This window comes from Branchiostoma belcheri, unplaced genomic scaffold, assembly GCF_001625305.1.
Source record: "Branchiostoma belcheri isolate BF01 breed outbred unplaced genomic scaffold, Haploidv18h27 scaffold3, whole genome shotgun sequence".
Taxonomy (NCBI): domain Eukaryota; kingdom Metazoa; phylum Chordata; class Leptocardii; order Amphioxiformes; family Branchiostomatidae; genus Branchiostoma; species Branchiostoma belcheri.
The window spans coordinates 2901750-2920541 of record NW_017803909.1 but is presented as its reverse complement, the minus strand read 5'-3'; the positions used below and the strand labels follow the sequence as shown (position 1 = coordinate 2920541).

General features: G+C 38.9%; 1 protein-coding gene across 4 annotated transcripts; it reads right to left on the bottom strand.

Moving 5' to 3' along the window:
- Window positions 1–5321: 5321 nt before the first annotated feature.
- LOC109473874 (receptor-interacting serine/threonine-protein kinase 4-like) lies at window positions 5322–18641 on the bottom strand. Of its 4 annotated transcripts, XM_019774004.1 has the most exons (13): window positions 18509–18641; window positions 17841–18011; window positions 17299–17593; window positions 16936–17087; window positions 16611–16660; window positions 16275–16430; window positions 15894–15994; window positions 15480–15724; window positions 15376–15443; window positions 14887–15042; window positions 14419–14531; window positions 13741–13920; window positions 11059–11886 (listed from the first exon to the last, which is right to left on the bottom strand). In XM_019774004.1, exons 2-12 carry the CDS (start codon window positions 18008–18010, stop codon window positions 13768–13770), a joined length of 1659 nt encoding a protein of 552 aa, XP_019629563.1. In that variant the 5' UTR covers window position 18011; window positions 18509–18641; the 3' UTR covers window positions 11059–11886; window positions 13741–13767. The 4 variants fall into 4 exon arrangements, with proteins under 4 accessions (XP_019629561.1, XP_019629563.1, XP_019629562.1 ...); XM_019774002.1 differs by lacking the exon at window positions 11059–11886 and adding an exon at window positions 5322–6804 and having other exon boundaries at window positions 15376–15724; XM_019774003.1 differs by having other exon boundaries at window positions 15376–15724; window positions 17841–18014.
- Window positions 18642–18792: the final 151 nt, after the last annotated feature.

Sequence of the window (18792 nt, the reverse complement as noted above, 5' to 3'; positions counted from 1 at the left end):
AAAACTAACGGAATTTACCTTCCCGAGTGACCGGCATAACACAATCAGCATGGAAATAAGCTCGGTGTAATGTATACGATTTTAGGAAGGGGATCGTCCATGAAATGACATTGGGGATGCAGGCGGACATATAGACCATACCCAGCATACAGGTTGTTGGACGGTATCCAAGAAAAGGAAGAAGATATATGGACACAATCTAATCATTCCCCGAGGAAATTGCCCAAAGTCTGTGGCGTGGCAACAGGTATCTCTGTATTAATTAACAGGTGGCATGAGTTTCGCCTCTGAAGACTCCGAGCGGCCTTCTAACATTGCCTTTTTTGTTTTGCACTGGTTGTTTTACCGTTCATAAAAGGGTGTTAAAATTGCCATATACATTTTTGTATTTCCAACGTTCAGTGGAAAATGACGCGATAAAATGGTAGCAATTAGGACAAAACAACAAACAGGAAATTGTAGGTTTGAACCAAAAAAAATCACAATGCCAAAACGCCGGCGCCACACCGAAGCTGCTGTGATGGGTTAGCAATTACAAGGCTGTGTTGTATGTTTTTCAACGAAAGAAGAAAGATCAAGAAAATACTGTAGTTGAATAGACATTTGATTTATGTCGCGCCAGGGGTAGCAATCAGAGTTAAAAGGTGCACGGCAAACTGTCGGTAATGTCACATCAAAGCTACTGTCAGCATGTACAATAATATCCATCACTGCACCATTAGTCTGATTGAAAGGCGCTGTTGGATTTGTCGCTTTAGAAGTCTTCTCTGAAACGAGAACCATAGACCAGACCGACTGTACGCCGCTCGGCGAAACAGAAGCAAAGGCAACAGACATGAATAATCAGGCGCCTGGCCCGTTGATTTGATGTGACGAAGGAAGATTTGTGTATTCCCAGAGACCCCTGGGTCAAAGCGTATGGGAGCGCCGGTGCTATTACACGAATCCCTTAATGGCCAGTATTCAGGGCACCAACCCGTCCAGAATATTGTCACGATATGTCGTCTGCTTTCCAGCCGTTCGTTTCAACGATAGAATAGCTCATTAAATCAAGTATTTTTCTGGAAAAAAAATCTTCACGCCAAATAGGGACTTGCATTATGTTGGTTGCTTGTGATTTCTTGCGGTCATATTAAACTGTAAGGACTAGCACGTATGGTATTGCTGTACGGATTTGTAATGAATAATATAAATAATCCTCTCGGACGCTATAATCACCCAGGATTACATACTAAAGAGACAACTTGTGTTACCATTTGGTTAATTTATCGCAGTGTTTCATATCGTCGGATGCCGCCAGTAAAACCTTTCCCCGGACCATGTGCTGTAAAGATTGTTATGATGAGGTTTTGTTCATCATGCCGCTCTGTCGATTTACTGTGGGGATATAAAAGAGCTCTTGCACCGACTGGACGTGAAGCGCATACAAAATCGCCAGGACCGCTCTGGTTGCACAAAAACACATTCAGCAGTACACGGCAATGGAGGGCTTAAAAGTGAGACTGCTATGGCAATCACTCGAGATCTTTATTTGCAATCAGATACAGATTCATGTACAGACACACATTCATGCACAGATGCAGATTCATGTACAGATACAGATTTTCCGACTATGATGACCGTGTTAGTCCCTACACCTGAGTGAGGAGGGTTGACACGGTGGCCTTCGCGTGGATTTGCTTGAGCGAGACTCATTGCCGTTACAAAAACAACAAAATACATCATGGAATGAATAATACAAACAAGAATAATCACCAATCGGCTACGGTATTAGAAACAAACGTGATAGCTCATTGCGTGCACGTTTGTAATAAGAGAGCTGCAGGACCCTGGAGAACGATATGGGACCTGCGGAAAACATTCATCTTCGTTCGCGAAAAGCCGGAACGTTGCGTGAAGTATGCAAGTAGACTTCAGAAATATATACGCCTAATTGATAAACACTGATGCACAGAAAGCAAGTAGCCAAATAAAGCAAGTAGCCAAATATTACTATCTTCTGTCGGCTTGGTCGGTTGAGGAGTCATGCACGTAGGGATTGATCACTACATGTTAAGGGGGGCGCACAATTCATCTCCTTTCTGGTTGGCAATGGGCAGTCCACAGCAATATTGAGGGTTCTCCTGTTTCTATATATCATTCTTCCGCACAGGCTTTTCCTCAAGTTCCATACTTTTGTTTTTGTATTCTATTGGCTTGTCATGTGTCAGAGGAGCAGTGTTCTCGCTACACGCCTCGCCATACCACAGCAAGAGCCGCTGGCTATTATGATCCTCGCGCTGTTTTGACCGTCCGCGTGTTATTCCCTAGCACCTTGTCAAGAAGTCGGTCTGCAGGGATGCCTGACATACTTGGTGCCATGCTGGCAGCTCGGCAATCAATGGAAGATCAATGGACTGCGCCGGTTTCTGTGTACATATCGAAGCAGCCGTGAATGCCGTCGGTCATGCCTGGTTACTGCCGTCAACTCTGCCCCAGCCATCATCCGACATGACGATTGAAAGGGCATCTGGAAATTGGAAAATCTACTCAACTTAAACGAAAATATCCATAGGACTATTGAAGTTCCAAATTTTTCTCGCGCATCTTTTAAACTAGCACTATTTGCTCTATGAAACTTGAAGTGTAAACACTAAAACAATTCTTAAACCTATTCATCGATATTCAAAGTTATATTTTACATCGGGATCAAAATCAGCAGGACGCGTATGTGTTGTAGCTCGGGAACTAACGCAACTCTGCAAACATGTCGTTAACTCCCATTGAATACTGTATGCAAGCTGAGGATAGGCCTAGGAAGTTGCGAAGTTCTTATTTTGCCGGTTTCGCCTGCACGGATAGATTACCCTGCCCGAACCGTGCGTCTGAGGAGATGACAGTTGTAGCCGACAGTTAGAAACAAGCTTTCCGCTAGCCCGGCATCTTTTAGGTTTGTCCATTAAGAATGCATCCTTGCCTGAAGCCTATACATTGATCAGTCTCCGGCCGCTGAAGTGGCCCGGTCAGCCCTGGAGATGGTAAGGCGGATAGAAGCGTTCCGCATCAGGAACGTAACTGTCTGTCATTGTGCCATCAGTAACTCTGTGTCTCAGATACAACCATCGATTTACAACATGGGTGAAAAAAACAAAAAAAACTTCAGGCAAGCAGAGGCAAAGTTAACAGCGTAAGAAACATTCCGTAAGAAACGACACTACTGTGGCCTGGGACGTTAGCCCAAGGATGAACTTTTAAGATCATGTCAGCATCTTATCACAGACCGTCACGCCACTTGAGTTTAACTGTAACATCTTCGGGCAGTGTATGATGATCCCAGTAGTTTTCGTCTGGGGGATCCGAGAGGACGGAAAAAAGCCAGAAGGGAGATTGATACGGTGTCAGGTCAGATAGTGGGCGTGGTTAGTGATGGATGACGACTGGATGTATATAGCCTCCTTTGCAGGCGTTTCGGGGTAACTTTTCTGATCGCACGTAGGTCGCACACGCTTATGCTTAGAACTACCCTAGTCGCCTTATGTAGTTCCTTCCCTGGGAAGACGTACTAGGGAAGGCGGCCAGAGTTCTAAGCATGTGCGACCTACCTCCGATATCAGAAAACTTGCCCACGGAACGCCTGCAAAGAAGGCTATTGTAATCAGGTTAGAACGTCCACGATTTCCATCTGGATGTTGGGGTTATCAATTGGGGTTATCAATTGGGATCATCTCTGGGAAACTGAATTATTGCTTCCAACATAAAATTTGACTCTAAATTTTTTGAGCTACACATCTATTTCAAAGATTGAGGGTGTACGTATGGACACCTTAGTGCCTTACTATGATTACGGGGAGAAATTTACATATACAAATGTATAAGGAAGGAATTGAGACGTAATCATTGAGTCTATGCAGATGAACAAGCTAAATCCAGCAAATTTTTATTTCATTCAATAAAAACAGCTGTTTAGCATCACAAGATCCAACAAACGTTATTATGTAGGCATGCAAGATGTACTTTACAAACTTGACATACTTGTGTTCACCGATTATATACATTTCATTATTCATAATAGTGGTATTATTCATAATAGTGGTAAAATGAGAACATATTTGTAAACACAAGTATTTACACACTATTTAGCATTCTCTTCTTGACAGCACACAATTCATGTTTACCTTAAAAAAGGAAAACATAATGTTTTTGCTGTTTCTGCTTCCTTTTCTTCTTCAAACAAATAAGGTCAATGACCTGAACCAGACTGTCTGTTACCATGGTAACTAGTGTTGCGTTAAATCATGTTGCAATTTTATAGCAGGAGGGATTTAGACTTCTGTCTGACCATATATATGAATGTGTGTCTGAATGTGCTTGGGTAACAATAGCACAACTGTTATACTACATGTACTAATAAATGATTGTTTACATAGAAATAATTTCAGCAAATAATGACTTGGTACAAGACTACAAAAGCACCATTGGTGTAATCTCCAAGCAGATCATACGGTAGCAAGGCAGTATCCATTGGCCAGAGGAGTGTCCATTAGCCAACGTACCATGAGTGGAGGCAGTTTAATTAGTGATTGATGAACTCCCTGGGATAAAATATTCATGATAACTTCACAGTCCAGCAATTAGTTAAAAGAATTAGTTCTATTGTTACCAAGATAAGCACTACCTATAATGATGATCCTATTCTTCAGCTTTGCAATACAAAAGTATTTTGCATGAGAACGGTAGATTTGGAGGCTTCATCAAAAGCCTTATCAATTAGTCTTTGTCTCAGATACAATGTACAAAAGTAATCCACATCTGTTGTGGCTAAATGCTTATCTGGAAAGGGCCCAGAAAAACAGATCCCCGATATCCACAGACTTTCACAGAGATGCTGATTAGATACAATAGCAGTGGACACTAGCTGCCCTCCCTGTCAAACTGTTTTGTTTGGATGACACTTGATCATGATAGATCGGCAAACCAATCCAAAGTGTCATCTGGTCATTAATACATGTGATTGACAACAATACATTTCCTAGATGGATGGACACTGGGTTGGAAGGTTGCATATGTGTGAGGCATACCAGATGGCTACTTCATATCAGTCTATGATAGCACCTAATTTGCTGTGATAAATAAATGGCATACATGTACATGTATGTATGTATGTATGTAACACTACTGTCTTGTCTCACTTTTTTTACACATTCATGACTTCAGTTTCCTTTCCCCGACTTTATATTACTCTAATTTTTTTGTCGAAAATCTTTCCACCAAACACATTTGTTTCAATATACACTCATGTGGCTCATGTGACAAGTAAAAAGGAATGTTGTTGGTCAATGACTGAGAAACTTTAGTTAGCCTTGATGAAAACTTCAAACCATGGAGGAACAAAACGTCTTTTAGCTCCATGTTCAAACATTTTCTTCAATTTGGTTTTAGATGCACAGATTTTTTTAAATAGTAGCTTTGAAAAAGTAATTACCATACTTGGGCATTAGGTAGGCATTCCTCATAGCAACTATTCCTGACAAAGGGAAAGATACAAATCTATGGAACGTTGCCAATCTCCAAAATTCCTAACATTCCATACATCAAAACACAGGTTTCCATGGAGAGGACTCTTTGGGGAATCTAAATCAAGATGACCCTATATGCCTTGGTAATACCTCAGGCTGGGGAAAGTGTTCTGAGTCAGAGATGCAATCCCTGAAATATAACTTATTTGATGTTATCACTCTACACAGTCTTTAGGGTGAGCTGAAATCCTTTATGAATTTCAAAATCAATACATAAAAGTAGAAATTTTGCATGATTGATTGATCACAGCATACAGATTCTGATTTACCGATGGCATTGTCTGAATTGATTTTGGCATATTTGGTAAAATTTCCAATGAAGTCAATTGAATTTTCACTTATCTTTACAGAATATTACTGTAAACATGTTTCTTCCAGACATGTCAATAGGACAATACAGCTACCCCCAATAATGGTAGCACATATCTGATCCTCACTGTGATGTTGATAAACTCATGATTGTTTGATCTATTCTTTATTTCATTGCCATTGGCCAGGCTCGGTTGCAAGCCCACCAAGAGACTCTAAACCAGACGGAACTGCTTGTCCAAGCAATTTTTCAGAAGCCCATGTTTTATGGCTGCCAAAACAGTAATCTTATGTACATATGTCTTCTACATTTTGAGACTGTTCCAAAAAACTTGATTGCCAAACATCCATTATACAAAATGTATATTCCTCTGAAAAACTGACCTGTTATCAAACTCATGAGCCTTGTCTTACCATTGCTACCAGAATGCCTAAAATACTTTTTAGCATGTTATTGTCTCTAAAAATCTAAAAATGAAACTGACATATTATACATACCCTACTGGTAATCACTGTTCCAAATTGCCATAAAGCTCTTAATTTACATTTATCACAGTGTATTGAAGAACGATGCTCTTACAAAACCTGCGGAGTGCCATCAAAGCTCGCAGTAAATGACTTATTCATATATCACCTTTCTCATTGGATTAAATTGTCAGGAAGTTATATCTTCGCAATCTTCTGTTGCAAATGTCAGTGAAAAAATATTCTCTATCAGTTCGAAATTACAGCCCACAGCATATGCAATAAACTTTGCTCTTAGCCAATGGTGTTTTTCTGAGAAGCCTGCTAGCAATAGTGTACTTGTGCACCATTGAGATAGCAGCTAGCACAAAATACTAGAAAGAGTAGTCATACTGTTGGTAGGAACAAGTTGGCTATTTCAACGTCCTATCTGGAAAATTCTTCTTTGTATATGTGGTAGATAGACAGTGATGACCTGAAAGAGATTAAAAAAAACAAAGATAACTATCATTGTCTTAATGGAGCCTGGGAAAACTGACTCACATTTCCTGAAGTCTCCAGGGTTCACCCAGACCCTCTCCTACCCTAAACCTGTCACCAGGCAGTGGCAGAATCACTCTGATGAAAATGAAAATGCTGATGGCAACAACAAAGATGCAGTAACTTGCCTGTCCTTCAACTGCAGTAAGTCTATAAATCTCAAAGATGCTGATAAATACACTGATGTATCATCTTCAAGCCAATATATGTGGTGAATTTCTTTATATTGTCTTATGTGCTACATGCAACATTGATGCAACTCTAAAAAAAAAACTAAAAAAGAAAATGGTGGTTGTGCCAAAATACATCTAATTGGCCAACTAGCTTCCAGAAATAAGTCATAACTCAAGTCTATTACGATAAAATTGTGCTGAATAGTCAAAGTTGCCAAATCCTGTCATTTCTTACCATTACTATAGTACAAATGTACACAGGGACAAGGAGGATCCACTCCATTTATCAAAACTTTATTGTGCTCACACCGCTGGACAGAAAACCATTTGGTCCAGACATATTCAAGCTGGAACAAATGGTTTTCCAATAGAACAGGCAACACACTGCTATTTTATCCACTTTCCATTTATTACCTTAAAAATCATTATAACCACATCATTTTTATCCTGAATGCACGGGAAGCCATCCAAAGGACAAATATAAAAACTTCATTAGTTTCTTTAACATTCCTAAGACTCAATTTCTGATATATCAAGACATGTCTTCATCTCAATCCCAGGACACTGAGTAAGTTATTGATTGGTTCTACACAAAGGCTGCCCTGCTCTCAATCCCAGAGCAGTCTGGCCCTTCTCAAGGAACAACTGTAACAAATCATTGTGACACATGGTGTGGACACCCTGGGTGGATAGACAATATTCTAAATGGGGAGGGAGGATCATGATCTTATCATTAGCATAAGCACCAGGGGGACAACATCAGTCATGTAAATTGCTACAGTGTCGCTTTGTGTGCCAATACTCTGGCTGTGTTTGTGACATATGAATCAGGATTTTTGTATTATTATAATAAACATGTAAACAGGATTTTGCGATACGGTACTTTTTTCAAGATTCAAGAGGTTACTCTAATGTTGGACCACTGCAGTTGACTTCCTTAGTTCTCAGTAAGTTCTCTTTATTGAGGTAACTTCTAAGATGATAAAACCAAAATGAATTGAGATATAAACAGTGACTATAGCTCTAGATACAGTGGCCTCAATGATTAGTGACACTTTAACATATGAAGCACAAAAATCCTGATTGAATATTAAGCAATTATAAAATGAACAATACTTACAGATATTACTATTATCCTGGCTTACCTAGCCCTATGCATTGTACTTACACATAATTATCATACAATCTGGTTTGTCTGGTGTCTTGTATCAATTTAGAGGGTTATCAAAAATTTATCAGCTTTTATTGAGGTAAGATGCCACAGAGCACAGTGAATCATCAATAGCTGTAAACAACTTTATGCATCAGCATATTTTGGGACTTATTTCGAAATGGAAGAAATAAGACAATCTGTACACTTGCTCTTTCTTGAGACACATCTTGTATATCTTGACTGTACGATCGTGTCTGAACATACTTCATGGTTTGTGGAGAAATCCTTTAGTATCATGCAGGACAAAATTCCATGGTGGATAAAATTCATCTTACTGTACTAGTATCGATGAAGAGACAATAACATACCTACATTGCATGACATGTAAGTACTGCATGTCCCCCAAGAGTAAAGCTAATTACGTTTAAATGTGATACAGTACCTCTCTACAAAACCTCATTATTTACCATGCTTGCGACAGGCAATCTAACATGCCAGTATTAAGTGTATGCGAAATTTCATATGCAGAGCAAATGTACGTCTGCCAAAACAAGATCTGACTTCTAATGTTGTGATATTTGATTGCCTGTGGGCTGGGCTGTACATGGACAGATTGAAGATGAAAATGGGGGCAATTCATCACTGACAGGAGATTTCTGTTAGCCAAAATGACCCAGCTCGGGCCAAAATAATGTATTAGCATGTTTCTCATATTTGAAACAACCTTTTCAGTAGCAGATGCAAAATGAACCTTATCCTGTCCGTGAAAAAAGACTGATAAAAAATTCATCCATGTATATAGCTGCACCTCTCATGCATTTCTGCAGGATAAAGATGATACTAAACAATCTGTTATTTCCGTATGCCCTTATATGTAAAAAAGATGTATTGTCTGAGTGTCCCTGCATAGAAGCCATAACGTACAAATTACTTGCAACAGGCAAATACATACTGATCTCCCTTTTAAATTAATAACTTCGGTTCTACTGTAATATTTGTCACACTGAGAGGCAAGTTGACATTCAAGTGTAAGTCCTGGTGAATACCAAACTGGCTTTGTGTTCTACGCAGATAATTTAAAATTGATCAGAAACGTGTCTTACAGTTGTACATGTCACCTTTTGATAACATTCCTTGCCTCAAATATCTGCTTATCAGGGAATTTAGCGATTAAAAGGAGGATCATTGGTAGATCTTTATTGGAAAACCTGGTGAGGAATCGTGCTCTCACTCAAACTAATTGTTCTGGCTTTGAGGTAAAAGTGTAACATAAATTGCCTTGTTCTGCTGGCAGAAGGTTTTCCCTGTGAATTGGCAAGTCTGTATATCTTTGGGGCCAACAACAGGTGAATGGAAAGACTAGAATTATTGACTGTCAGGAATGCAAAGAGTTCCAATTGGTCATGCAGAACCTGTGAAATTTCAAACATTTGCAACCATCATGGCCAGTTTTACCCCTCATGCCTGTTTATCTCCTAGAAGGAAAAGGCTGACACGTTATTGTTAAAATATATAATGTTATACTGTAGTTTTGTATGGAGGAAAAATAATGAAATACATTGACTATTGGCTACACACATGTGAACAAGAAATGGAAATAAGTCTTGGAATTGGCAGTGCCCCTTGGCTAAAGACACAACTAGAATACTAATAAGGCAGTTTATATTTAATACAGGTACTGTTTAAAACTGAACATTTCTTCCACAATACACACACTGTTGAAAAAAATTCATCATTTACCAGTTCTCTTAAGTGACCAACTGTTGATAGATGATATAAAAATACACGAGAGTGGGAAAGAAAACAAAATAATACAATCAAACAGAAGATAGCATGTGAGAGAATAACACACTAAACAAGAAAATCATACCTTTTTTAAAAAAGATTTTGAGTTTTTACTGCCTGCCTTGATGTAATAAAACACTCAATTTGATTTATTATGCAGAGTGCCTTACATTGGGTGGTATCCATATTAATGCCCAATGTCCATGGGGGATTCCAGCAATCTTTAGTAGTGTTCATTGATGGGGAGTGTCCAGTAGACAGAGGGGGAAGCATGTTCTGAGCGCCAGTGTACCATATGGCTACATGTAGAATGGGAACCTCTGCTTCAGAGGAAAATTGGTCATCAAAAAATGACAATGATATCTGTATTGCACATGTTTGTACAACATATAGCCAGTATTACCAGTATCTTACATCATCATTCACATGTATAATGTTAAAATCTGAAATACTAGCATGTCAAACAAGCATGGCTGGTTATTTAGACTATACCAAGGACATTTTATCAGACATACACAAACAAATAAGGTTTTCTATGGAATTTGTGGAAGATGTGTTCAAAACAGTATCATCCATGCAGAAACAGCAGGAAGGAAATGGAAAGGAAAAAAAATCACAGAACTGTATCCATGTTTTGGACAAACACAAATGCAAACACCTGTGCCACTTCTTTTCAAAAGCAACAGTAAGGTTACATGTAGCAACTCTACAGTCTCTTGCTGACAGGTCAGAATTAACCTCTGTCAATTCTTCAAATATCAAGGGCAGGACAGGGTTTGGAAGTTACCATCACCTTCCATGCTGAAAATTCAGCCTTGTTTAGGCTGTAGATGCATATCTACAAGGTCAAATGCTCACTGCAAAATCCTGACTTAAACACTACACTGTGTTTACATGACATGCTCAGTGAAACATACCTGTTATATACTATCAGTTACATATGCACAGCAGTACAGCAAAACATGTAGACTGGAGCCAGAATTTTAAACCCATGCATGTGATACCTACAGGAGATTTGTAAATCTCCAAATAGAGGTATAAATTTGGCATTTTCTGTCTTTTGGGTGTACATGGCATGTTTTTAAAGTCATATGGTGAAGCAAGTTAGAGAAAAATGAAATGAGCCAAAACATAAGAAATAGCCATAACAACATATCAGCATGGGGACTGAGAGATTTGCCCCTCACTGTCTTATCTATGCCAAACTAAGGTATATATGGAGACCCACATCTGTGATAGAAATGGCATACTAGAAACAGTTGCTCATTTTTTATCCAATTAAAACAGACAACCAGAAATCAACTTTTATAAAAGAAAAAAAAAATTAACGTCCTTCATATAAGATTATTTTCTGACATATAATGTCCATCATCTTTTCTTCTTTCTTTGATGTTCCACTCTGTGAGCAATGGTTTGCCCCTAAAATCACCTGGTAGGTCATGGTTTTACCTGACCCTGCCATGAACTATGCAGCACCATTCCCCTCAATTCTGCCTAAGTAGCCTCCTGGCTGTTCTACCAAGCACCGACCACCATGAAACATTAATGCCCACCCCTAAAACTGCCTCTGCATACAGATTGGACTACCTCGCGGCAAGCCATTTTACCTCCACAATCGTTCGTCCTAACTATACATCACTGTGGCTGCGATCACGTAGACAACAATTTCGATTATAGACGTCACTTACTGCTATCGGGGCCTGATGCTTTCTAGCAAATTTTTCAGTAAACGAGTTTCTATGGCTTTACAAAAGCCCTGACTGAACCATAAGTAGGTTAAAAGCTGATTGGGGAGTACAAATATCTCCCTGACGGTTTGACTGATTGGTCTGAGGCCTTAAAAAGAAAAGTCCAAAAATGGCAGGTAGGCTGGGTGATTGGCAGGGCTGGGCAGGCTGTGTTGTTGCTATGCAAAAAAAAAACAGGTCAAGGTAAGAAGTGGCTCAATGGCACAGCACTGTGGCTTGCATGAAATGATATCTGAAAACCATCAATTTCATCCTTATACAGTATCATATATGTACTAGAAGAATTATATGCACTAAAATAGCTAAAATAAGCAAATTTCTGGTTTGGCATTAAAAGGAAAGGATCAATGAAAATATGGTTAATAAATGCTTTCACATCAGATGTACAAATGTACAGAGGCCACATGGTAACATGAGGTGTTTTCCTGTTATTGGCAAAATGATTCTTGACCTAAAACCAATGATTAACGATCACTGTGTGGCCATGACCCACAACTCGCATCCTTGTAGTGCAAAAATCAATACATGTAGATTATCATGCCATAACTTTACCCATGACCTAGCAGAAAGGATTGGATTGGCTGGAACCGTTCTCTCACCAGTATCTATTAAAATGGGCAGACATTTATTGTCTCATGTAAGCCATCGTAATCATCTGGACAAAGCTTATAAAAGGCAGGCAAATTTATATACCTGTGCATAATTTTCATAAGCATAAATTAGAATTTCCCTTCAAAGTCAGGGAATATTCTAGATGCACATTTTTAAAGTGAAGCTTCAATACGTTTTGATCATGAGCAGTATTTCACACTTAATAACCTGTATTTCTAGATGTACATGAAGGTACATAATGTACTAAAAGGTTCTTCATTTTATGCCTTATCATTCAGCCCACCTGTTAAACAGTCTAAGAGCTGTGGTGTCGCAAGAATAGTGCCAGGATTGGTGATAACATTGAAGAATATTCTACCACATGCATATGCATGGCAGGAGGGCCGAGACTACATTACATCTTGTTTCCAACCCCTCTTTATTTCTATTGCTCCGACTCATACAAGTATTCAAATACATACATTTTCTAGCTGTAAATAAATGATTAATGTACTATGTGAGGCTATTCAAAATTTTGGAGTGATCTATCATAAATCTCTAAAATTCATATACACAAGAGCATCTTGAAATCCTGTAGTATGTGACTTATTCCATCAGGAAACCATGATACAATGTTTGTATCATATTACAGATTTCTTTGAATTTCAGACATTAATTTGATTGACAGAGCAAATGACTTTCTACAATATAATATTGGAACTTTACATATGAGTACCATAATGTACTGCTGGTCCATACATGTATACCAGCAAAATTGCAAGTTAGAGCACAACCCATTCCCCTGTTTATTATGTACCCTCTGTACCTATTCAACACACATTTACATGAAAAATGGTGCCATCCAACCTCAATCCTGAGCTCGTCAAACACCATTGGTTACTGCTTGCACCGGTAATTAGTTTTATGGTTTTAATCTAACATGAGCGCTTCGTGGGTCATTGAGATTCAATCTAGCATCCATGCCACAGTAGGCTGGGAAAGTCATTCTTGTCTTTTCAAACTGTGCTTGGTAACAATCAAACTATTTATATCTTGTACACAAAACAAACAAAAAATTTTCCTCTCGAATTATGGCCTTCCTTGACTCATCAATGTGGCTCAGATTGTTTGCAATTTTGATACAAGAAAACAATGGAGAGAAAACTTAAAATTATGACAGTCAATGGCAAACATTAAATTAGTCTGAAGAAGTTCAAAAATATGTAGTACTACATATTGTTGGAAAGACGTAGTACACAAATGTAATATTATGCTATATCACATCTTGCTTCCCCAAAAACGCCAGCAGCCTTATAATACAGTAAATGGATGGTAAGGCAGCAATGTTACCCTTGTCATGGGTACCACCTATCAGCAAACCTCAATACTGCAGGTTTGCAATTCATACTACATAAACTTACTTTGCTGTTATCTGTACTGTGACTGTGCTACAGATGCTTGGCAAGGTAACCTTTGTCGATGTTGCTGAAGGCCTGTGCCAGTTTGCCGACTGTGGCTCGCTTGCCGTTCTGTTGTTTCCACTTTATCATCATCTGGTAGGTGATTTCCTGCAGACCCTCATGGTGGTAGTCATATTGTATCTGTACAGAAGTAAAGTTTCAAACTCAAATTTCAAGGTTCAAGTACAAGATGTCATTTTTCAAGAAAAAAAGGTTTGATCCGAACTACTGTAAGTTTAAAGGCATCCAATATGATTTCAGGGCAGCAAAACTGATAATATATCATAAAGGTAATCTTTATGATATTGACACATACTGCTAACACATTATTACATTGTCAGTATTTTATACTTTGGACATTTCAAACTGCAGAAACATTTCCAATATGAGTCCTTTATTTTCTGGGTGGTACCCTAAAAATCAGCCCAGGGCCCTTCCAGTAACCATTTTTTCTGTCAGAATTTTGAGACTTTTGAGGGTCAACATACATTGGGATAGTGTGGCTTCAACTCAGTACATGTATGTAGATAAATGACTAGAATATTGGCTTTGAAAAATTGGATTTCCAAGCCATAAAAACTGCTCTGGATGCCTGAAATATAATAGAAATACCATGAAGCACAATAATGTGTGTCCAACCTGATCAATCTGTGGTTCGGTCATGTCCAGTTCACGCGCCAGCTTTTTCCAGTCCCTGCCGATGTGGGAAGCAACCACCTGCAGCATCTTATTGGTGACTTGTCTTCCTGGTTCTGGAGGGACAAGCAATTAAAGAAACCCTCAACTCTCATGAGATTTTGCATGATGCTATTTACCTGTTTCTTTCTTTAGTTTGAACTCAGAAATGAGGACAACAATGTCATGAAATTGCCAGCATGCATGCTATATGACAATTTGCACAAGACTTTCTAACAACCACTGCTTTTAGTTGACAATAAAGGATGGCATGAACATCTATATTTTAAGAATTTACCCTTTGTAGTACATTTACACCATGCTGAAAAGTTAAAGCAGATATTTGTCAAAGGCAAAAATACAAAAAAGAGATGAATGATAGTTAAAAGTGTCTTTTATCACTTTTACATGCATGTATGACCATACATGTACCTGAAACTTTAGGTGCTGAGGTTTTTTGTGCTGGAGGGTTTTTCCTTTTAGCACTGGAAGGCTGGGTTGGGGCATTGTTGACAGTGATAACATTATTGTTCCCAATGATGACATTCTGGCAGTCCTGCAGATTGAAGTTAGCTCCTGCACCTAAACCTGTACAACAAAAATGTAGTGTTACCGGTACTGTCAGTTATCTTCTTTCATGGACATGAAAAATTACAGGGCATACATTTCATGGAAACAACAACAGATATTCAATTACTACATGTGTTACATTAGACCATTTGCTCAAGAACAAAAAAATGACAACTTCACTTATGTATGTCTGTGACAATACCAAGACTATTTTTTACTTGTTTTTTTTATAAAAATCCCATTTTTATCACTTAAAATTTCCACTAATTTCTTATATTTATCAGCATAACTACATGTTGCAAAAATTACCAAAACTTGTCTTCTGATAGAATTGTTTGTTGAGACCATTACCTGGAATATTGTGGCCCCACGGGGGTTGACCACCTCCCCATGCTCCCCCTGCTGGTGGTGCCTGGTACTTCTGACCCCCCTGGGGATCCTGTGTTGGCTGGTACTGACCCCCCTGGGGATCCTGTGTTGGCTGGTACTGACCCCCCTGGGGATCCTGGGTTGGCTGGTACTGACCCCCCTGTGCAGACTGCGGAACCTGGTGTTGCTGACCCCCCTGTGCAGACTGTACTTGGATGGGCACAGCTTCATCAAGTTGAGGTGCCGCCCTACCAGTGTAGTGTCTGACCACATCCTCCAGCTTCAGGTCTCCTAGTTTACCCTGTATGGAGGACACACTCGACCTCGACCCCTGTAGAAAATTAACAGCAACAGACAATCATCCGCATTTCAGGAAAAAAAACTCCAAACAAATAGAGCCTTCACGTTATCTTGTAACATACATTGTACATGTACATCTACTGTTTCAGCAACATTATGTAGATGTTAGACAATTGGAGGAGAACTGTTACAGTACTTACAGCTGTATTATTGCTTGATGAACCACTCTGTAAGGCAGCGATGGCAGCAGGAACCTCTTGCTTGTAGTTACGGTAGATTGGGTCTATTCTATCTACACAATCTGCAGCAATACACATACAAAATGCACATCAAGCCATCTGATGGACTTTTCAAAGTCTTCTACATGAACTATAATGTGTGGTGTGTACTAAGAAACTGTAATGAGACATTAAGTGACAATAACTCAAATCAATTAGTGATAGTACATTGTATGCTGAAGTCTTTCACCTATGAAGTATACATGTACATGTACCTCACAGTATAATGTTGAAAGTGTTCTATCATGCATTAACCTAAGGCAAGTATTTGCCAGCATTTTCAATCATAGTTTAGGGATGCACCTTTGAAGCTAGGTCTGTCGTCAGGCTTCTGTGACCAGCATTGCCTCATCAGGCGGCTGAAGTCGGCACATTCTTGGGGTTCTGTTGGAATCAGCTTCTGATCAGGCCTTTGGTTTCCCCTCACAGCAATCTCAATATGGGCTGAGTTATGTGCATCTGAAAGACACATAATGTCTACTACTGAATGAACCTGAATAACAAACACACCTTTAATGAATTGGTACACCAGCATGAAAAATTCAATACATGTACTAGTATCTGGTACATTTGGGATTTTGGCAATGAAACCTTCTTGGCCTTCTTTATCTTAGAAAAGACAAAAAGGAAAAAACTTACGCTCAAATGGTTGTCTCCTTGTCAGGATCTCCCAGAGGACAATACCATAGCTGTAACAGAGCAAAGATGGCTCTTGTCAAACGCAATAAGGAGCATACATGAGGTTTACTGCAGAAGATATATGTCCTACAATATGCTAGTTACATGGCATAACTTAAATTTCTTTCTTTAGACCAAAACATACCTTCTGGTAGAATATCAAGTCCTTTTTGTGTGAAAAAACAACAACACTAAATGTTATGAATATGATGTCCTCCGTGAAAGTTACACACAACTAGATAAACTATTCTAAATTCAGACCACAATGAAAGATGATGATACACACCTGTAAACATCCCAAGGAGTGTCAGGTTTACAGTTGACATCTTCCCAGGACTCTGGGGGAATGTGTGTGGCTGTGCCCCCCACCTCACCCTGATTACCTATAGATGTCGCACCAGTGATGCTCTTCCACTTGGAAAGTCCAAAATCTGTAATCTGCACAAGAAATAGAATCTACATCTAAAACCAAAAATCTAAACATAAACAAAGTAGTTCCAAAACTTTCTGAGAAATATTGGTAAACAATTACTGTAATGAACATGTTCTTTTGTCTGTTACCATTGAAAATTACAACAACTTCCATTGTGGTGAATTTAACAATGGTGGCCTACACAATGATAATCATTAGTGTTTTTACTAGTATCACCTTAACGTGATATTCTTCATCCAAGCAGATGTTCTCAGACTTGAGATCACAGTGCAGAATCCTGGGTGCCAGGTTGTGTAGGTAGTTCATCCCTATTGCCGTCTCGAAGGCTATTCTCCACCTGAGTGCCCATGGGATGTCTACTCCCAACAGTGACTTCAGACTGCCATTCTCGGCCATATCCATGATGAGGCAGTAGAATGTAGGCTCAATACACATCCCATAGAAGTGGATGACGTATCTGAATCTTGCAGCCTCCAGTTTTTCTGCTTCAAGGTACAAATCTTTCTGTTGCCTAAAAAACAAGAGTTCACATTGAAAAAGTTTGGCAACTTGTTTCTGAACACATAAAATGACAGATGAAAAAAAAGTAGTATTCACATCTCTCAGAGTCAGACCATCAAAATTTCCTTCCTAAGTACATGTAGTAGTCATTATCCTTTTCATAACAAATTGTACTTTATAACGTCAATATACAGTTTTCTGATAATGATATTTTTCATTCCACTGTGAGTTTCTGTTGATGAAAGAAACAAACTTACTTTTCAGTCATAGTCTGCTTGGAGCAAATGCACTTGACTGCGACATCCATGCTCCAGTCAACATGCTTGGCTTTTACAACGAAGCCGAAGCCTCCGCTTCCCAGGAGACTACTGTCGTAAATCTTCAGCTTGTCTTTACTTATCACACTGAAACGGCTCTGTGGGTCCATTCTGCTGAAGATAGAGTATTGTAATATGTCAGTCATGATGTAATATTCTACAAAGTAAACTTCTTTTGGATCATGGGCAGCAAGGACAATTTTCAGTCTTTACAGAGAAGATCTGATGAAATGTAGTGTCTGTTTACTTTAGCTGTATGGTGAGGACAAAATTATCACTGATACTCTACTCATGACTTTGTAACATCTATGTAACGTTAGGGTGTAGCGAATTAATATTTACAGAAGAATGTCATGATTACAACTTCATGAGACATCAAAAAGGCTTAAAAAGTCCATGATCCTAAATGTGCAACATTCGAAGAAGTAAAATCCAAACACAGGCAATGGCACTTGACTAGGTATATTAGTTATTACAGGAGGTAGAAGTGAATATTCTACCTCCATGGTTATTACAACCCAAAAAGTGAAAGTAAAAAGTTGGACCAGGGAGGTTTAGATTTTACCCCCCTTATTATTTCATGGTCATTATTTCAAAATCATGGTCACCTTCCCAGTCCTGTGGTGCTCCTCGAAACAATCAGAATTGTAGATACCGGGAGAAAAGTCAGTTTTACCCCTCATCAATGGTAACTGTCGAAAACTCTCCAACACATCATCTACCACCACTGATCGCTACACGCGGAAGTAAGTAAAGATCCTTGGACTCTGCTAAACCATTATAGGGGGTACTTGTGTATTGGAAGTCAATACTTAGATTGCTTGTACATTGTAGTTAGTTACTTACAGATAATTTTTGTAACTTATTGGCTTACAAATTACATTATGTTTTA

Bases quoted from the DNA above. Each gene is read 5' to 3' on its own strand.
- LOC109473874 (XM_019774002.1), bottom strand. From the start codon at position 18,010: ATGGACCCACAGAGCCGTTTCAGTGTGATAAGTAAAGACAAGCTGAAG. The intron at 17,594-17,840 runs GTAAGTTTGTTT...CTTGTTTTTTAG, and splicing joins AAGCAGACTATGACTGAAAA to GCAACAGAAAGATTTGTACC. The intron at 17,088-17,298 runs GTGATACTAGTA...TTTCTTGTGCAG, and splicing joins ATGAAGAATATCACGTTAAG to ATTACAGATTTTGGACTTTC.